This window comes from Macrotis lagotis, chromosome 3 (genome assembly GCF_037893015.1).
Source record: "Macrotis lagotis isolate mMagLag1 chromosome 3, bilby.v1.9.chrom.fasta, whole genome shotgun sequence".
In the NCBI taxonomy this organism is placed as follows: Eukaryota; Metazoa; Chordata; class Mammalia; order Peramelemorphia; family Peramelidae; genus Macrotis; species Macrotis lagotis.
The window spans coordinates 35,590,144-35,612,964 of NC_133660.1; the positions used below are offsets into that span (position 1 = coordinate 35,590,144).

The window sequence follows — 22,821 nt, forward strand, 5'->3', positions numbered from 1 at the left end:
TTATTAGATTTTAGAACTCATGAGCTAGAAGAAACCTTAACGACTCTTTAATCTCATTTTCCCCAGATTAAAAAAAAACCCTGAATACTAGAGCATTTCTGATTGGCTCAAGGTTTCTCACTTAAGTAGTAAAAGAGACTGGGCTTAAAAGAAAGCTGTCTTGACCCTCAGTTGAGGGCTCTTTGTCTATGACATAAAAATCTTGTTTGGGAAAGAAATGTTAATTTTTTCATAATTGAGTCATTTTTTATTGACTAAACTCTTAGGCAGTATCCATTGTTGAGTTGTTTCTATGATGATTGATGCTTTGTGATCCCTTTTATAATTTTCTTGGCAAGGGTATTGGAATAGTTTACCATTTCCTCCTCCAATTCATTTTACAGATGAGGAAAATGAGGCAAACAGGGTTAAGTGACTTGTCCAGGGTTATATAACTATGTGTTTGAGGCCAGATTTAAACTCAAGATGAGTCTTCCTGATTCTAAGCCCAAGTTTCTATCTAGTGCTTACAGATCTACTAACATTGCTTTCAAACCATCATCGTAGATGTTATTTCGGGGAGCAATTCCTGTGGAGGGTTCTTCCCATTCCTACCACCACCAATTATCTATTGACCAACCACCACCAATAGAGCAAACAAGATACCTAGAAGAAAAAATAGGATATGGCATGGACCAGGCCATTCAAAACCACTACCATCTCCCTTCAAACATCAGGAAACATAGCTCAGGACCTCAAGCCCAAGACACTCACCATTAACAACAACCCCCAGATCCAAGTCCCTCTTTCTAGCTTGACCTTTGAAGTCATCATCCAGGCTTCTTTGATGTTGACGGCAAACCTTTCAGAGTCCTCTTATCTACTCTTACTACTGAAGACTGAGAATAAAGTTCTTGGCATTTACTATAAGTAGTTCAATGTCAGAAATGGATATGGGGATAATACTGAAGAAAATATATGACCATTTACCTTGTTTCCATCTACCCTACAGTTAGACCCTCTAATATATTGTTTTTTTCTTATTGGATTGTGAGTTTTTATGTTTATAACTTCAATGCTTGGTATAGTGATTGGTACATGTTGTCAGTCACTTATTTCTATCCTATCCAACTATTCATGACTCCATGTAGAATTTTCTTGGCAAAGATACTAGAGTGATTTGCTTTTCCTTTTCAAGCTGATTTTATGGATGAGGAAACTGAGGCAAACAGGGTCACATAGCTAGTAAGTATCTGAAGTCAGCTGTGAACTTATAAGGATGAATCTTCTGAATTCAGACCACCTACCTGCTCTAATTAATTATTATTAGGTAATCACTTAATACATGATTTTATGCTCAGTCATAAGTCAACATTATTTCTTACCTATCAGAGCTACCGCTGTTTTGTGAATTACTAAGTTTGTACCTTTGGGATATGAAAAGAAATAAATAAAGCTTTCTTGTGCTGTGAAGAGTCTTACAACCTTCAAGAATCTAGCTATTTGTTTTATAATAATATGTCTCTTCTGGTGAAATTACAAATGTCATATTTAGATCATTCAATGATAATATATAAAGGGCAACTGCTTGAATTCAGTGCATTTTATGCCCTCACAGAAGGGCAAAAATGATTCATTTTTAGTTCAAATTTAATGATGCTGAACTTACACATTACTATTATATTGCCAATAGAGTTCAAAATATTTAGATTTTCCTGAGGTTTCAAAACATTAAACCATTTATAAAAAGAACCTCCAGAGAACTGGTAGTGAGTTCTAACTGTTTTTTTAACCTTATACTGGTCATAAAATCTTGAAATCAATTTAATTTTTAAACATCTACAATCAAGATAGGTTGTAAAAACCAGTGAGTTATATGGTGAGTAATAAGCCAGGCGTTTATTAGCAAATAAAGACACTTTGCATTCTAAGTGTATTTTAGGGGACCAAATTTGATTTGCTTGGAAAAAAACTAAAATGATTGACTGGAAAATAAGGCAGCTACCCTACTCTAGGGAGTCAGCAACACATTTAATTTCTGATTATTTTGATACAATTTTATTTGCTTGAAGGCTGTAAATGAAACAAACAGAAACAGGACTGCCAATAGCTCAATGAGGCCCTCATGTGATTTCTTCATGACAGTCTTGTTGGGAAATAAACTTTAGACCCAAGCCCCTCTTTGTAACTTGACTGTGTGATCATCATCCAGATTTCCCTGATGTTAATGACAATCCTAGTAGAGGTCCCTCATTGTCTGACTGACCATCAGTATCTGACCCTTTGCTGAGCATCCACCTCACAGCCTACTTAAAAACAGACTAGCTAACTTTCTGAGCTGATCCTTTTTGCTGAAAGGACATTGCATACAACTAAGGCTCCATTTTGTTATTTATTCCTACAGCACATTTCAGCTGTTCAACCAGCAAGTGTTAAGTGTCAATGAGCCTTTATCATCTTGTGGGATTTGGGGATCCAGAAAAATGTCATAGGATCTACTCTTAATCAATCAGTAAACATTTATGAATGTCCTACAACATATTTCCAGCACTCTAATAGATAACAGGAAATATGCACAGAGGACTAATAAACTCCTTCTTTCACAATACTTAAATTATTTTATTTCTCCTTGTTAGTGAACACTTGGGATGCAAGAAAGAGGCTCAGAGATTCTATATTCGAATACAGATTCAAATTGGTTTTTTTCTATATTTTTCTCTATTTTAATACAGTAATATAATAAAGGAAATAATTACTTGATTGCAATTGGCCACTGATGATAGGCATGCACGGTAGTTCAGAAAAACAACATCCTAGTTACGAAACATCAGTTTTAAGGAAGTAGGGGTAGCTTGGTGGCACAGTAGATAGAACACCAGCTCTGGAGTCAGGAGGATCTGAGTTCAAATTCAGTCTCAGACCCTTAATACTTAGTTGTCTGACCTGTGGCAAGTCACTTCACCCCCACTGCCTTTCAAAAATAAAATGAAAAAAAAAAAGATATAGGTGCAGAAAAGCAAGGCATCAGTGACATGGTACAAATAATTAAAAAGGATATAATTGATATAGGCAAGTCAAATCAGTAAGCATTTATTAAGTACCAGCTGTAAACCAGACACTATTAAGCAATGCAGATACAAAGAAGGGCCAATGCACAGACATGAACACACACACAAACACACATATACATACACACCATCTAAACAGTGGGCATACAAAGAAAGGTCAAAATAATTTACATACATTTCTTTTTCATGGATCCCACAGGCAGTTAAGTACATAGAAAGAAACATCTATTCAAACCAAATACTCAGCACACTATATTAGTCCTGTTATTTATTGAAACGAAGATGGAATCACTTCTGTTATTTATTGAAACGAAGATGGAATCACTTAAGTTCCAAGTTAATTAAAATGCATTTTAGTCTCGACTTTTAGTCATTATTTGCCCAGTTAGTGCTGAAGTGACAAGCAAGGAAATCTTATAGAAAGGTATAAGAAAAGGTATAGATGTATCAATGGGCTAAGATCTAACATCATCTATTGAGAAGGACCCATGGGATACCTTGGCTGTTGAGAAAAGTGAGCAGCTAGGCTACATACCAACTTAAAAATAGCTTGTACAATGCTGAGTATAATGCTGACCTGAATGCAAAAGGAGAGGATTGATTTTGACCAGTCTTCCTAGACCGGGGAATAGATTCCAAAGGACATCCCAAGAAACAGTTGTAGAAATCTGGTAGTCTTTCTATTTGACTTTTAAATTCATCTTTATTTAGCTTTCCTTAGATAATTGCTCATGAGAAAAGGAAATGTGTATTATGTGATTATATGTTTATGTGTGTATAAGTAGACATGTGCACATGTGTTTGTGTGTACATGAGAACACATTTGTGTGTGCATGCACCTGTATACCGGTATATGTAGGCATGTGTTTATGGCAGTATTTTGTGCGAGCATGTATGAACACGAGGCAGGTCCATACACACATGTAGTATTGTGTGTGTCTGTCTACCTGAACATGTGCATGTGTGTTTCTGTATACCGACATACCCATAAATGCCTGTCCATGTCGACCTGTATATATGTACAACTGTATATATGTGTGTGTCTCTGTGTACCAATGTTGGTCACCTGTATATCTGCATGTGTATGCATGTTTGTGTGTGCACACGTGCTAGTCCATGCATGTATATATGTGTGTATTCTGTGTATACCTGTTTATGTATATGGGTGTTTGTATGTAGTTGTATGCCTCTTTGTGTGTGTGTGTGTGTGTGTGTGTGTGTTGGCCCTTCTCTGTATTTCCAATGCTTATCACAGAGCTAGTAACACAGTACATAATATTTTAATAGGGGAGGCAAGTATATACAAAAATACAAATAACAAAAATATGAATTTAATCCTTAGAAATATATGCAAAATCATTAAGCAAAGGTGGGGGGATAAAGAAAGATTTCATGCAGAAAGATGGTGCTTGAACTAGATCTTAAAGGTAGAGAGAGAGAGACTCCATGAGGGAATGGAGGTGCTGAAATCTGGGCTTAATAGTAGACAGTGAGTGAAAGACAGAGAGATGGAAGATGGAGTGTTGTATGTGAAGGACAGACAGTTTGTCAGGATTGCAAAGTGTGGGAGAGAAAGTAATGGATAGTGATTATAGGAAAGATTAAGTTTAGTTTGTAAATATCTTTAATAGCTAAACAAAAATACATTTGATCCAAGAGTAAATTGGAAGCTATTGGAGTTGAGTAGAGAAGTCATATGGTGATATTTATTCTTAACACAAATTTCTTTTGCAACACTGAGAAAAGAGGATAGACTGGAGTGAAGAGAGACTTGAGACAAAGTATTGCAATAACCTAAGTGAACCTCTTAGTTTAGGCACTTATCACTTGTTACCTGGTCTATCAGAATAGATTTTTATTTAAATTGCCTCATTGGGATCCATTCTCTCCTGCCTCCAATCCATCCTCTCCACAGCTACCAAATTGATGATGCTAAAACATCATTGTTCTGATCTAACCTCCAATGTCACTCCTTCCAGTGACTCCTTCCTGCCTCTTGAAAAAAAGATCTTACCATCCTCATTGGGTTTAATGATCATCTTTATGCAGATACTTCTCAGATCTATTTATTCAGTCTAAATTTCTGCTGACTTCTATTCTGACATTTACAACTGTTTTTGAACATCTCAAACCTAATTTCCAAAAGACATCTTAAATCAACATGTTCAGATTATCTTTATCACCAAACCCTTCCTTTCTCCCAACTTCCCACAATCTTATGAAATGTTATCGTTGACTCCTCATTCACATTCATCCTACATAGTCCATGTTTTTGACAAGCCTTATTTTTCTTCCATCACAATATCTCACATACACATTCCCTTCTCTTCATTAACATAGCTACCATTCTGGCATAGACTTTCATCTCTTCAGCATGCTGCTTGTTCTATTTCAAGTCTCTCTGGTGCTCCAGTCCATTTTCCACTTGGCTGCCAAAGTGATCATCCTGTTGGTCTTAGCCATACCAGTTCTAAAACTATATTGAAAAGCGGAAGTTATCCAAACTGTCTTTTGGTACTAGCTAAGAAATAGAGAAGTGGATCACTGGAATAGAGTAGGTACCAAAGAAACTGTAGTAAATGAATATAGTGACCTGCTGTTTGATAAACCCCCCAAACTGCAGTTTCTGGGATAAGAACTCACTATTTGACAAAAACTACTGGAAAAACTTTTATATGAATTCTGGGCATTGAACAATAGCTCATAGTCTTTATCAAGATGAGTTGGAAATAGGTACAGGTTATACATATAAAGGATCATACCATAGACCAATTAGGAGAATAAGGAATAGTCTGTCAGGTCTATGGAGAGGGGAAGAGTTTATGATCAAACAAGAAACAGCATAAAAATTGTGAAATGCACGATAGTAAATATAAAAGGTTTTGCACAAAAGAAATCATTGTAGCCAGGTTTAGAAGGAATGCAGAAAATTTGGAAACACTGTTCACAGTTAGAGTTTCTGATAAAGGACTCATTTCTAAAATATATAGAGAACTGAGTCAAATTTATAAGAACACAAGTCATTCTCCAATTGATAAATAGTTAAATGATATGAGTAGGTAATTTTCAGATGAAGAAATTAAAACTATCTAGAGTCATATGAAAAATGATCAAAATCATTATTGACTAGATAAATTCAAATTAAATTAACTCTGAGGTACCACCTCACACCTAACAGATTGATGAAAATGACAGAAATGGAAAATGATCAATGTTGGAAAAGATGTGGGGAAAATTATGATAAACACAACTCCTCTCAGCAGTTTAGTAATCAAGGATAATCCTGAGAGTCCTCTTATGTAAAATGTCATTCATATCCAGAGGCAAAAACTATGAAAATTTGAATGCAGAGCAAAGCATACTATGTTCACTTTTTAAAACTTGTTATGTTTTTCCCTTTCTTATGGTTTTCCTCTTCATTCTAATTCTTCTTTCACATCATGTCTAATATGGAAATATGCTGAACATTATTGTACATGTACAGACCTATCAGATTATTCACTACCATGGGGAATAGGGAGGGAAAGGAGGGTAGTAGAAAAATGTGGAACTTAAAAACTTATGAAAGAATGAATATTGAAAACTATTTTGCATGTATTTGGAAATAAAAATATATATTTATATATATATATGTAATCCCTAAGTGATCTTCATCATCTCTATCTCTATCTCTATCTCTATATATCTCTGTCTATCTCTGTCTCTGTCTCTCTGTCTCTGTCTCTATCTCTGTCTCTGTCTCTATCATCTATCTCTATCTCTATCTACATCTATATATCATCTATATCTATATCATCTCTCTCTCTCTCTCTCTCTCTCTCTCTCTCTCTCTCTCTTGCTATATAATCCCTAAGTGATCTGCTTAAAACTCAAGAATGATCATGTCACCTCCTGTAGGGGCAGGTTTGATGTAGGAACCCTATTATTTCAGGCTTGATGGATGAAATGAGGTGCTTGTAAACCAGACAACATTTAACAAAAGATCTACTTACCCAAATTATGACAAGGAGATACCAGAAGATTAGCTTGTATAGATTTGTCCCCTCTCCTTGTCTCCATCTGAAACTATATCTGATGGACTGGATAAGATAATTGCAGTGGTCTTCAAACACACATCAAATTAGAAGTACCCCAATTCCACATGAATGGAATTTTTTATGCTGCAGGTAACTCGAAAACTGTGTCAAGAAAGGCAGGGGTTAATAAGGTTTCCTCTGACAACTTTGTCACATTTCAGGAAAAGTTAATACTTGTTGCTGGGAAACAGGGGTGGGGGATTCTGGTTCTATAGAACTTTCCTACCCAATAAATTCTAGTAGCTATTACTTCCTGGGTCAAATATAAAATCCTCTTTTTTTTAAAGACTTTTTAGAACCTAACTTTTCCCTCCCTTTCTAGTATTCTTATATTTTCAATATATCACGCATTCCTGGAATTCTTTCCCTCCTCATCTCTGCCACTGACTTCCCTGGATTCCTTTAAGACAGCCCACCTTCTATAAGAGACCTTCCTTTTCCAGAATCTAACCCACATTCTCCAATTTCTTCTTCTGAGATAACTCCCCATGTAAGCTTCTGGAATTCAGACTATGTTTGTCTTTCTTTGTTTGTCCTTAGCATAATAATATAGTTCTTGGTACATAGTAAGTGCTGACAGCCCATCTTGGCAAATTTATTTTGTTACTTTCCTCCTTGTGTTCCAGTCAGACTAGCCTATTTGTTTCTCCTTGTGATGGGAGTAATATCTTCACCATTTCCCCCAGGCAAATTTATCTAGTTTTTCTTTAAAAGATATTGAAACATTCTTTTAGATTTAGTTTGCTCAGGAGAGGAAAAGCTCATGGTATTGACAGTATTTTATCATCTCCTAAGTAGAAAGCAGCCATAACCCAATAGGCACATTTAGAAGCTTAACTGAAGGATTGAGATGGGGGGGTTTCTCTTGGCTGAATCAACTTGAGGTGTTCTCAAAGCCTATCCTTGCTCAATAGCCTTCTCCTGTAATGAGTACTTAAATCTTGTGCTAATGACCTTTGAGTGTTTCATTTTGTCTCTATCTCAAACTTAATCTACTGGCCTGAATTGTTCTACATTCCAACTCCCATCACTGTGTATTTGCATAGTCCATCTCTTATTTTCAGTATATATTTCCTCCTCACTTCTACCTTATGGAGCTTTGACAACTTTCATGGCCAAATCCCTTCTTATATGAGACCTCTCCTGAGACTCTTAGTTGCTAATGTTCTCTTCAGTCTGGAAATTATCTGGTATTTACTTTCCTTTTTTTTAATTTTAGAATTTTTTACCCAATCTTGCTTCCCTCCCCCTACCCCCACCCCCACCCCACCCCCACAGAAGGTAATTTGTTAGTCTTTAGTCATTCCCAAAGTATTGCATTTACTTTCTATACACTTAATTTCTCTTATTTATGTTCCTGTTATTTTTCCCCTAATAAAATGTAAGCTTCTTGAGGGAAGGGACTCTTGTTTTTGTCTATCTATCCTGGGCAATTAGTACTAAGTTTAATAAACACTGTTTAAATGAAAGACTTCAGAACTTCATGAATATTAGTTGATCCTTAAAACCTCTGCAATCTTTCAGAAATTTATGGAATTTTTGTTTCAAGTTTAATGGTGGTTTGTTGAGACAATATCTTCCATAGCCTTTTATTCTTTTCATATCATTTTAACTAATTTGCTGAAGGACTATAGACTATGGTGTGTTTAATGACTCAAAGAATCAATTCATCTAATCCCACTGTTTGATGTAGCTAGATCTATAGTGTTATGGAGTCCAATATAATCATCAGTGGTAGCCCTTTCCACTCACTGACTGTATCACTTTTTTCCATGCTTTAGTTTTGATCTAGAATGTTCCTAATAGAGAAAATCACAGTATCTTAGGAGGGAACAGAATGCCAAAGATCTTAGTCCATTCCATACCTGGGAAAAACCCTCACCAGTTTATCTCTCTTCTCACTACCTCCAGCATCTCTCCAATGCCCAGAACTTACTGCAGGAAAAGCAGCAAGGATTAACTTCACAAAATGATGTTTTACAGAATTCCCTGTTATTAGGGGAAAAGACTGTGGACAGTGACTGTGCTGGTCAGACAAAGCCAATTTTTTAAAAATGCACTAAGACCCCATAGAAGATTGTGTTAAGTTGAACCCAGTTGCAAGTCTAAGAAGATGTTGTTTAATAATAATAATGCAATAAAAATAATGACAGTAATAATAATAATAAAAATTATTATATGTTATATTTTATTTAATATAATTATATGCAATATGTCAAATATTCTTATATAACTTCACATTCTCATATGTATTAATAAAAACAACTAACAACAATAACAATAATAATCAGCTTTTACACAGCACTTTAAGACATAAAATGCTTTACAAATATTATCTCATTTGATCATTAGAATACCCTTGGAAGATATTATTTTCCCCATTTTACATATGAGAAAACAGGCACCCAGAGTTTAAGTGAGCATCCCAGTGATCACATAGCTAGTAAGTATCTGAGGCTGCATGTGAACTTGGCTTTGCCTGGTTTCAGGCCCATCACTCTTTCCACTATACCATTTATTTTCTCCTTGAACTGAGAGGAGACAAGAAGAAAAAAGATCCAGTTCCAAGCTTCATGTAAAAAAAATGAATATAAAAATATCAAAATGCCAAAGTAATCATAATGACAATTGTTTTTTTTTTTTAGTTTAAGACAGTAGAGTTAAATGGCTTGCCCAAGGTCACACAGCTAGGCAATTAAGTGTCTGAGGTCAGATTTGAACTCAGGTACTCCTGACTTCAGGGCCAGTGCTTTACCCACTGCACCACCCAGCTGCCCCATAATGATAACTCTTGATCTCTTATTTGGTGTTTTGAAAAGGAAAACAAAGCCTTGGGTAGCCCCATACTATGAAGGGAATTAGTGCTTAGAAAAATGACTAATAAGTAGTAACTTTAATCCGATGATAAATTGGATTTAAGTAAAGGAGTGGGGTGGGGAGATGGGAAGGACTACATGTCAATAGTATAGTTAGAATCAGTTATTGACAATTTATATTCTCAGAAAAAAAGTGTGAGTAGGTGGGTGGGTGGGTAGGGTTGGAAGCAACTGGTGGAATGGGCGATAGAGTATTGGGCCTAAAGTCAGGAAAAAATGAATCCAAATTCCACCTCAGATCCCTGCTAGATAAGTGATCCTGGCAGCCTTTGTGTGCCTTGGTTTCCTCAGCTATAAAGTGGGGATAATATTAATTCCTAACTCTCAGGGTTTTTGTGAGGATAAAATGAGATCACATTTGTAAAAGTACTTACCCCAGGCCCTGAAATATAGTAAGAACTATATTTCTCCTAACTTGGCGTTTTAACTTCCTTCAGTGTCTAATTTTGTCCTACAGGACACCTCTCCTATATTAGGTTGTTGAATTGTTTCAGTTTTATCTGATTTTTCATGACCCATTTAGGGTTTTCTTGGCAAAGATACTGGAATGGTTTGCCATTTTCTTCTTAAACTCATTTGATAGATAAGAAACTGATGCAAACAGAGTTAAGTGAATGAAGTCAGATTTGAATTCAGGTAGATGAATTTTCCTAATGTTAGGCTGACAATTTTTCCACTATGCCACCTAAAGCAGCCAATTCCATTTGTGGTTCATTTTACTGCTTTTGTTTAGAGCCTAAACTTGTTTTATTGTCTATTCTGCTCATCATTTGTAGATTTTGTTTAGGACTTTTGGGGTTTTTTTGCCCCTGCTTTTGTTTAGAACCCAAACTTGTTTCTTTGTCCATTGTGTTCATTGTTTGTAGATCATATATTATTCTTAGAGACCATCTACTATTATCCCTTCCACAGCACATCTTTTCCCATTGCAAATTCAATATATTTTGAGTTAGTACAAGAAATTAAATGAGAATCTTTCTAGAGTTTTGCAAAAAACTATAGATACTACTCAACAGGCAGCAGATAACAGAAAAAGTTTAGAAACTAAGAAATGCATAAAATGTACATATACTGTTGTATAATATCAATGTATTTTATCTTTTAATGCTTTAATAAGTCAGTTTTATTCTCTAGTATGAAGAGGGCCAAAAATTTTAATGTAATTTTTCTAGATTATGGGGTACTATACTCCTAATCACCATGATATGGAAGGGATAAGAGTCCCAATCCCTCATTTTATAGAAAAAGAAACTGAAGCTTATGATGGTAAAGTGAGTTGCCACAGATTACCTGATGATGATGATGATGATGATGATGATGGTGATGATGATGATGATGATGCTTATCCTTCATTTTCATCAGGGAGGTAATGTCATGACAAGCACTTGAATTGGATTTAAGTGGGGGAGGGGGGACTGTGCTAAGTCAGGAGCCTCACTTTCTCCTCCAGAGCCATCTGGGTCCAGTGGTCAGATATGAATCAGGACAACTGGAGATGACTTTGAATGTGAGGCAATCAGGGTTAAGTGACTTGCCCAAGGTCAAACAGCTAGCAATTGTCTGAGGTTAGATTTGAACTTGAATAACCCGACTTCAGAGTCACTTCTTTACCTATTGTATCATTTTGCCCAGATGGATTCATCTTGAACTCAGATGGCTGTGGAAAAGATGGGACTATGATTACCTAGATAAGAAACGACAAGTAAAATTTGAACTTAAATCTGCTTATTGCAAAGCCAATGCTTTTTTACACTTTACCACGATGCCTCTTTCTAATTCTGTTTTCTGAGTCCAAACAGAACAAGTATCTCAGTTGATAATCTATTATTATTATTAAGAATAATTAAAAAGATCACTATTATGTTACCCCCAAAGAATTCTCTTCCTCAGATTAAATACCATCCAGTCCTTTAACTAGTTTTTCTATGCCATGATCTCCAGGTCCTTCACTCTCTTGATTGTCCTTCTGAACACTCTCTAGGTTATCCACATTCTTCCTAAAATGTGCTGCCCCAAAATGAAAATACTATTTCAGATGTGGTCTGACCAGGGCAGAGAACCATGGAGTTATTAGCCTCCTCTTAATATAGCTGAATTATTGAATTAACTCTGTTGACTCATAATGAAATTTCAATTCCAAATGAAACTTACAAATCTTTTCAGATGTACTTGCTTCTTATGCTTGGGCAATTGATTTTTTGAACCCAAGTGTTAGCCTTCACATTTATTCTTATTACTATCTTATATCCACTTTCTTTGGGTAAAATACCTTGTTTTCATTTAGTTGTCACTTCTTTGGCAAAGGGCTGTGTTAAAGTCCCTGTGGGGACCTTCAACTTTAGATTTTCTCATTTTATGTACAAATTGTAGCCTAAATTATTACCTTACCTTATATAGACAACTTTTCTCTCCCTTTCCTGACCTTAGCTTCTCTTTAGTTTCCTTTCAATGATTCAGAAAGCATTTATTAAATACTTACTGTATTCAAGATACTGCAAAGACATACAAAGACCTCATGCAAAGAGGGTATGCAGATTGAAATACATACATACATATATACACATATATACACATATGTATATGTGTGTATATGTGTATATATGTATACACACACACACACACACACACACACACACACACACACACACATTGACCAGTGTGGGGATTTGTTTTGTTTAACTTTTAAAAACCTATTTATTTTATTTGGAACCAGAGGTAGGTAGGAGAGAGAGAGAGAGACTGCATTTTTATTGATTGAAAAAAATAATTTAAAAAATAACATGGAGATATGGGATGGAATGTTGTTCACTGGGAGTAATTGAGTAGGGTACTTTGATTGAAGCATAGGGTGCTTGATTTAAGTCCAGAAAGATAAGTTGGAATCACTTTGCATAAGGTTTAATTACCAAATAGGATTTTTTAAATTCTAGAAGCAATACAGAATCTCTAAAGCTTCTTGTGTCATCAACTTATTTCTTTTCCTTACATGTTAATCTTTTTTTCCCCTAGATTCTTTGTCCTTTGCCTTGATTCATTCTCCTGCCCCTCTTCAGTTATAGTCAGAGAGAATGAATTGCCTTTGGTCAAAGTCATATTTGAGGCATTAGGTTCCAATAGGAGAAAATGCATTTCTCTATCTTTGTCCCTATGGATAAAACACCTGAGAACACCTTCATATCACCTTATAAATTAATCAGTGCTAGGTCTGCAGGGTACTATTTACAATAGGTTCCTCTTTGTTATCACTCTCATTCCAAGGTATTACATTTAGAGGGGTGATGTACAGTCTTAAAAAACAAACCAGAATTTGGAATAAGACTTCATTCTTTTTTTGTTTCTTTGATTTTTTTTGTCTCAGGTCACACAACTAGGAAATTAAGTTTCTGAGGATGAATTTGAATTCAGGTCCTCCTGATCCAGGGCTAGTGTTCTAGCTGCCTGGCTGCCCCACTGCCCCATGACATGATTCTTACAAGTTAGACCTTTTATTTATTTTCTTTTAAAAGCTATTGTTTGTTTTAGTCTTTTCATATATGTTCTATTTTATTAAAATCTACTTGTCATTGAAAATAACAGATTAAAACTTTTTTAAAAATAAATGATAATGGTGGCCGGCTAGGTGGTGCAGTGAATAGAGCACTAGCCCTGGAGTCAGGAGTACCTGAGTTCAAATCTGACCTCAGACACTTAATAATTACCTAGCTGTGTGGCCTTGGGCAAGTCACTTAACCCCATTGCCTTGCAAAAAATAAAATAAATGAAAAAGATATTACATATTTGCTTTCATTCCAAAAAACTATTTTGGGCAAATATAGTAGAGTACACAAAATCTTCCATGGGATATTATTGTCCTTTGAGCAACTTGTATTTTGAATAAACATTTAACATTATTTTAAAAACTTTGAATTATAAATTTTCTCCCTTAACTCTAACCCCTCTCTGACCAATTAAGAAAGTAAGCAATATATCATGGGAAATCATATAAGCACATTTTCATGTTGTTTGTGTTGCCAAAAAAGTAAGGAAAATAAAGCAAATAAAAGAAAAAGCTTCAATTTGACTCAGTTAATCAGTTCTTTCTTTTGAGGTGAATTTTTTTTTTAATTTTTTGACTTCTTTAGTATTGTCTTGACTCACTGCATTCATTGAAAAGCTGTCATCCACAGTTGATTATCATTACAGTATTGCTCTTATTGTGTACAATATTCTCCTGGTTCTGTTCATTTCACTGTTTCAGTCCCTATAATTCTTTCTAGGTTTTTCTGAAACCATCCAGCTCATTGTTTCTTAATCAATAGTATTACATCACAATTTGGTCCCAATTTCCAGTTTTCCTTCTCATTTTGACTGAATTAGTTCCATTTGTGCAAAAATTTTGATTCCATGTAATCAAATTATTCATTTTTCTTTCCCTTGATCTTCTCTATTATTTAGTAATAATCTCTTCCTTTATCCATAGATCTGGTGGGTAAAATTTTCCTTACTCTCCTAATTTGTTTATGTCACCCTTTGTGTTTAAATCATATACCATTTTGACCTTATCTTGGTATATAGTGTGAAATGTTTGTCTGTATGTAGTTTCTGCCAAACAGCTTTCCAGTTTCCCAGCAATTTTTGTTATATAGTGAGTTCTTTTTTCCCAAAACTTGAATCTTTGGGTTTATTGAAAACTAGATCACTAGGGTCATTTATGACTATGTATAGTATACATAATTTATTCCACTTATCCATCACCATTCTATTTCTTAGCCAAAGCTAGATTGTTTTCATAATTACTGCTTTGTAATATAGTTTGAAATATGATACTGTTAAATTGCTAAAACTTTATGGATCATAATGTTTAATGTCAGTAAACCTCAATAAGAGATAATAAAATTAAACTATCAGAAGCATATTTGGGACATATACTGGATTCAATTGTATATCCTTCCAGTAATGCTTATTTCCAAGGGAAATATATTCCACATATATTTCTCCTGGGAACACTTGATGGGAAATGCTGTATTTTTTCCATTTCAGTCCTAAAGTAGACCCCTGGAGCCTGTTAAGGACTATACTTAGTCATCCAAAACTATAGCTGAGCACAGCTATGAGGCAACTTTAGTTACATTCATCTTGCTCAGTGGTAGTAACATTAGATTTCACTACAGATTTCCTTCACCACAGGACCAGAAAGGATGCAATTTTGGTGGTAATTGATTGCCAAAAATGATGTAATGTGATATTTTCAAGGCCAACTTTTTTATTTTTGTACAATCTAATTCTTTGCTCTGATCAATAAGGCCTCTGACAGCCCTTTTTGATCTTGCAGTTCTGCAGACACTATGGTATCAACTTGACTTAACTATTTTCTTATAGTCATTCTTCTCCCAAGTCAGGCCTTGCTACTCCTGTCTATGATTGATATCCTGGGACTGAAAGAGTACTTGGTTTTTGAGTCAAGAGACCTAGATCCCATTCCTGACTCTGCCATTTACTGCTTGCATGACCTTAGGAAAATTACTTCAATTCTCTGGACCTTGGTTTCTTTATATGTAAAATGAGTAGATTGAAATAGATGCTTTCATGAACAGATCATTTCCCACTCTAACTCTAAACTTTCATCTCCTCTCCATTTACAGTGATTTAGATAACCATTTACATTTGTTGACCTTACCTTGGATGAATAAACACTATCCCATTAGCTTGGATAATTTGTTCCTCATAGATGAACTTAATAATGTTTTTAAAAATTTTTTTGTTTGTTTTTATAGATGTGAAGCCACAATTATCTCAGGAACTGAAATGGCCAGACAAATCTGTAAAGAAATATGTCATGAAGTAGAATCATGGGTGTCCCTTGGGAACAGAAAACCTCATCTCAGTATTATTTTGGTAGGAGACAATCCAGCAAGTCATACCTATGTAAGAAATAAGATAAAAGCTGCTACAGCTGTAGGTAAGTAAACATTTTGTGAGAACACTTATATGTATAAAGCATTCACATGCATTCTTCACATGCCGGGTCTTCTTACAGATTTAATTTTTAAAGAATTCTCTGCTATTTTAAATCAATATGGCTTGGTTACTCATTACTGGAATAGAATGTAAGAGACAACTTAGAAAAAAATCAAAGGTTTTTATCTTTTTCTGCATTAGTGTTAATTAATCATTTTTTTAAATTTAAAAACATAGCCTGGTGTGTTTTAGTGTGACTGACATTCTGCTGGATAGATGTCTCTGGTTATGTATTCAGGAACTATAAAATATTAAAGTTGGAAGGGACATGAAATAGCAAGGGTTATCTAGAACACTTCCCTAGATTATGAATGCCATCTGTTGTGTCACTAACAAGTGTTCATTTAAATTCAATTTAAATGTTTCCAATTGGAGAGAAACTTGCTTTGTCCTGAGGAAAGGAAAAAGAAAAACAAATTCAGAAGACACAAATACATTGAAGGGTGTTTGACAGGTTGGAAATAAAGGAGTTGACAGAATTGATTTTACTGGAATCTAAGGACAAAAAGAGACATGATTTCATAGGAAATTTGGTCATCTTTCCTTAGTATGCTTAAGATGGCTACAAGGCAATAGACTACAATTAAGATAGTTGTAGTATATAGGTCACCAACTATTTCAGAAGATGAAAAAGGAGAGAGATTCTCTGATGACCTTAAAAGCCTACAAATCAAGTCAAACTATGCCTTGATATTTAGTTATTTCAACAAAAATGAGGACCCAGGAGATGATGGGAAATGGCAAAAAATATTATTTAGGATTAAAAAGAGAAGCATGACAGGCATGGTGGGACATGCCTAAATTTTTGCTATCAGAGTGGCAGAGGTTAATGGGTTCCTTGAATCTGGGATTTCTGAGCTATTATGGGCTAAGATGATTGGAAGTCTACATAAATCTGGCACCAATATGATGAACTCTTAGTAGTAGAAGGCTTCCAAGCTACCTAGAAGGGACAAGCTACCCCAAATTTGAAATTGTGTCAGTTAAAACTCCCTACCAGTCAGTGATAGGATTAGAACAGTGAATGACCACAGATGGGGGACCCAATTACCAAGAAAGAAACAAAATGACAGAGCCAAAGATTCATAAACCATATGCCCATTTGCCATTAATATTTCTATAAGAGAATCAGAAAGACAAAAAAGAAGAAAAAGGCCATATAACCAGAAATGAATGGTGGCTGTCATGGAGTTATTTCAGAATCAATTGTTAGTTGATCATTCTTAATTTACAACATATGTATCTTTCATAGACATAGTTGTATATGTTGTCTTCCCTCAATAAACTGTGAATTCTTTGAGGTCAAAGACTGGGTTTTTGCTTTTCTTTGAATCCCTAGCATTTAGCTCAATTCTTCATAAAAGCTTGTTGATTAACACTGAGTTCTTGATGCTATTAGAACATAGATAAAAATGAATGTCAAATTGGTAGAAAAGATAAAGGTGAGAAAGTCTTGAATGTAATCACATTATCTCTAACCTTACACATTTAATAATTATTTTCTGTCTATATTTTCTTTGTATCTAATATTTTTCATATTGCCTCCCCCATTAAACTACGAGCTTTCTTTGACATTAATAAATGATTATTGCCATGAGTTATTGTCTTAAAGAATATGATTAGTAATCACAAATCATTGAAAAGCAGTAAAGTAGATAGGTAGCCTCCAGAAAACTTGATTCAACTTAAGTTTAAGACCATTTATAGACGAAGTTTGAAGAGGGAAACAAATAACTATAAGATGATATGTATCTGCCATTGTTCCTAGAGTGGATTATTTTTTTAATCATCAGTAACAGTGGAATGACCATATCTTGACTGTCTGTAATCTAACTCTCTGATATGATATATGAAGAAATAGAAAATGAACTTAGAAAGTATGGATGGAACTGACCAAATGCACAAAGAGGAAATCCACAAATGAAGCCATATAGATTTAAAGTCGTTTATATAATTTTCAAGTTTCCTTAAACTGGTGAAGATTCAAAAAAATGTAGAAGATCAGGATTTTTTTTGAGACATAGGGATACTTTCTTCCTAAAATAATTTTAAAAAAATTATTCTTTGTGGATCAGATCAAAGAAAGAGGGAAAGCACACAAAGGTGCAAAAATATTTATAGCAGCTACTTTTGTGGTAGCAAAGAATTGGAAACTGAGGTACTCATCAATTGAAAAACGACTAGACAAATTATAGTATATGAGTTGATGGAGTACTGCTTTGGTGTAAAAAAGTGATGAAAGGGATCATTTAAGAGAAATCTGGGAAGATTTATATGAAATGATTCAGAATTAAGTGAGTAGAACCAGGGAAAACTTATTGAATAGCAACCATATTGTAAAGACAAATAATTTAAAAGACATAAACTCTGATTTGACCAGATAACTACTAAGGAAACATGCTACCAATCTCCTGATAGAGAGGGAATGGACTCATTGTGGATTGAAAAAAATATATTTTTGGACATTAAAAATTAAAATTTGATTTTAAAAAAGAATATAAGATCTTATGAGAAAAAAACATTTTTGTTAGTTTTTTTAGATTTTTTGTTTTAGGGTCATACAAGATTTTCTCCCCTTTCTTTTGGGAGAATAGATTTTTGTCCATATCTTTATGAAAATGATCTATGCATATATCAATGATGTTTTTGATAATAAAATGAGAGAAAGAATGGTATATTGGGGAGTGTTGCCTCAAATTAGTCAAAAAGTCCTAGCTTCATGTCTCACTTCTGTCATGTACTAACTACATAACACTGACAAGTCAGTTAACTTCATAGTGCTTCCAGAATATACTAAAAATAGAAGTTAAAGGATAGATGTTGGTTTACATTGATAGGGAGAATTTCCTAATGGAAGATCTTTTTTTTTAATCAAAGAAATCAAATGTCTGATAAAAAGAAAAATGAGAGCAGCTACCAGAATTTCACAAATGGATTGTTATTACACAATAGATCACACAATTAAATGAGATTCAAATATTACAATATTCTGGTGCTTTTAATATTGTTTTGTGTTATTTTATTTTTATTTCATTTTATATTTTTATTTGTCTATCTACCAGGCTGGAAGTGTGCCACTCACTCAAAGGATTATTCTTATTATTGACTATTATGAGAACTTTGACATTTTTTATTTCTGATTTGCACTGGTTCAATTCTTATTGGGCAGCCAGATGTTCCCCTTCCTTGAGAGAATTTATCTTGACACTGGGTTTAGTACAGTCATCCAAATGACCAAGCCTTACAACAGCTCAGAATCCCTGAGCTCAAGTCATCTACTAGTTTCAACCTTTAGGTGGTACAGTGTGTAGAGAGAGCTGTGCATAGAGTTATTGATTCATTGTCCCAGCCACATCTAATGAGTATCTGAATGGTTATTATCTGACTCCTATATATTTTCTTCTAGGCATTGGTAGTGAGGTCATTCTGAAAGCTAAAGATGTTTCTCAGGAAGAACTTTTGGACATAACTGAGCAATTGAACATGGACTCAAGAGTTAGTGGTATATTAGTTCAGCTGCCTTTGCCAGGTAATGTAATTTTTTATGATACACTTTGGGTATAATTTTAAGGGGGAGAAATGGCATGTTTTATAGTTATCTTCAGAGTATTGAATTTCATTTTTAAAATATTGAAAAAGAGAGTAGCATAAAGATGTATTTATTCTAGCCTGAAAATGCTGGAGGTTTTTGAAATTCCTTTATTCTGTAGTTTTATTTGCAATAGAGTAGATTAAAATGCCACAAAGTAGGAAGACAAATGATAATATAAGCGAAGATACAATATTGCATAACTCTGTAAGATGTTCTCCTGTTGGTTTTGATCAATGGATAATATAACTTGTGGAATTCAGCAAGCATTTATTTGGTATCAGTTATGTTCAAGGAGAAAGGATATATATATATATATATATATATATATATATATATATATATGCCTATTTCTAGATGTGAAAGTATATATAGTTCTATCCCACAATTTGACCAAATATATCATCCTATATAAGCAGCTAAGTGATGCAGTAGATAGTGGTAGACTTAGCTAATTGTATTATTATGCAGCTAGATGGTACAGTTGATAGGGCCTTGGATCTAGATTCAGGAAAATATGAATTTAAATTCATCCTCAGACACTTAGCCACTGGGTAAGTCACTTAACCTCTGTCTGCCTCAGTTTTCTCATCTGTAAAATGGTGATGATGATAATAATAGTGCCCACCTTCTAGGGTTGCTATGAAGATAAGATATGATCCTGTTTGTAAGTCTTATAAATTATTACAACACACATATATAGCTAATATATATATACATATATATATATACATATATAAGGCGCTTTGCAATCCTTAAATCCCTGTGTTAGAGGGTTGTCATTATCATCACATTAATGTGTATTTTAACTGTTATTGATGCTAAAGTACTCACTTGTTTCTACCAAGAATATTAATATTTCTTTTTTTCTATAGACCATTTGCAAAACATGGTAGTATATGTAAATATCTTATAAGTGACTCCAGTCCATTACAGAGTCATGAAACACTAGTCCAGTGGGCAACTAGGTGGTGGGATGCATAATGTGTTGGGCCTGGAGTAAGGAAGACTTGAGTTTAAACACTTACTAGTTGTATGGCAACACTGCTTCAGTTTCCTCATCTATAAAGTGAGCAGGGGAAGGAAATGTATCTTTCCAGGTATCTTTCCCAGGAAAATGTCAAATGGAATAACAAAGTGCTGGACATGACTGAAGTGAATGAACAACTCTAAATCGTTAAGTCTAACCTTCACATTTTATTGAAGAAGAGACTGAGTTCTAGTATGACTGACTGTCATAATTATTTATTCAGAGAATTTGTCATAGGAGTTTTAAATTTATTTTCTAATGACTCTAGTATGGTTATTTTTTTAAAAATTCAGTTATTTTTATTGGACTTTGAACTAAGAAACATATCAAACATAATAAGATGGATTGTTTTCTAAGGACAAGCTATTTTTTAAAAAATTTATTTATTTTTGAATTTTACAATTTCCCCCCAAATCTTGCTTCCCTCCTTCCACCCCACACCCACAGAAGGCAGTCTGTTAGTCTTTTGTTTTTAATTTTTAGGTTTTTGCAAGGCAAATGGGGTTAAGTGGCTTGCCCAAGGCCACACAGCTAGGTAATTATTAAGTGTCTGAGACCGGATTTGAACCCAGGTACTCCTGACTCCAGGGCCAGTGCTTTATCCACTATGCCACCTAGCTACCCCCAGTCTGTTAGTCTTTACATTGTTTCCATGCTATCCATTGATCTAAATTAAATGTGTTGCGAGAAAAATCATATCCTTAAGGAAAAAAATATAAGAGATAGCAAAATTACGTAAGAACTCTTTTTAAAAAATTAAAGGTAATAGTCTTTTGTTTTTGTTCAAACTCCACAGTTCTTTCTCTGGATACAGATGTATTCTCCATCACAGATACCCCCAAATTGTCGCTGATTGTTGCACTGATGGAATGAGCAAGTCCATTAAGATTGATCATCAATCCCATGTTGCTGTTAGGGTGTACAATGCTCTTCTGGTTTTGCTCATCTTGCTCAGCCTCAGTTCATGCAAATCCTTCCAGGCTTCTTTGAATTCTCATCTCTGCTGGATTCTAATAGAACAATAGTGATCCATAACGTATATATACCACAATTTGTTCAGCCATTCCCCAAATGATGGACATTCACTTAATTTCCAATTCTTTGCCACCACAAACAGGGCTGCTATGAATATTTTTGTACAGGTTATGTTTTTACTTTTTTTCATGATCTCTTCAGGGTATAGATCCAGTAGTGGTATTGCTGGATCAAAGAGTATGCACATGTTTATTGCCCTTTGGGAATATTCAAAATTATTCTCCAGAAAGATTGGATGGGTTCACAGCTCCACCATCAATGCATTAATGTACCAGATTTCCCACATCCCTTCCAACATTGATCATTGTCCTTTCTGATCATATTGGCCAGTCTGAGAGGTGTGAGGTGGTACCTCAGAGAAGCTTTAATTTGCATTTCTCTAATAAGTAATGATTTAGAGCAATTTTTCATATGACTATGAATTGTTTTGATGCTTTGCATATCCTCTGATCATTTGCCAATTGGGGAAAGTCACTTTGCTTTGAAGAAAATCATGCAATTGGTTGAATCTTTTCTCTTTTACTGTAATTTTGCTGAGACCTCCACAATTTAAGCCAGGCAATTAACTGGTTAGAGGGAAAAGATTTTCTGGCTTAGTTTTCTGATTAAAAGTTTTTGAAGTTGTAGTAAACTACAGAAAAGATCTTCCTAGTGTCTTTTGAGCAATTTACAAATTAACCTGATTTGCAGATTTTCCCCTGCTTCCATCAATATGTAAAATTCTTTCAAACCAAGCCAGAAACAAAAACAACTCCTCTCCCTTCAAAAAATTATATACTACTTTGAAAGAGTAGCTCTTTTACTGGTGTGGCTTCTCCTTCTACAAAGGTCGAATATTCCCTCCATGTTTCATTAGTTTCTATGGTTGAAAAATTAATTAGAAAAATTAATTACCCAATGATAAGGTTGTGAACAACCCTGTTCCCTGTACTAAAATAGACTAATCCCTGGAGAGTAGACACACAAGTTGCCACTGGGAAGGATCATAACATAGCCAGGTTGATTGGTTATCAAACATTCTAAAACATAAAATCTTCTCTATAGTGAAAATCATGTCGAATTCAGAGTCAGACATTCTAAATTCAAATCTTTATCCTATTACTTGCATGACCTTGGGAAAATCACTTAAATTTTCTGGATCTTAATTTCCTCATTTATAAAATTAGGATTA

General features: G+C 34.5%; 1 protein-coding gene across 3 annotated transcripts in view; it reads left to right on the top strand.

The window, feature by feature from the left end:
* Positions 1–22,821, top strand: part of MTHFD2L (methylenetetrahydrofolate dehydrogenase (NADP+ dependent) 2 like) — a 134,827-nt gene that overhangs the window by 13,932 nt on the left and 98,074 nt on the right. For all 3 annotated transcript variants that reach the window (XR_012476866.1, XM_074228451.1, XM_074228452.1), the window contains exons 2-3: positions 15,753–15,937; positions 19,403–19,525. Coding sequence is in view for 2 of the 3 variants with exons in the window: in XM_074228451.1 (XP_074084552.1) it covers positions 15,753–15,937; positions 19,403–19,525 (308 nt within the window). In the remaining variant the exon portion in view is untranslated. The remainder of the gene's footprint in view (positions 1–15,752; positions 15,938–19,402; positions 19,526–22,821) is intronic.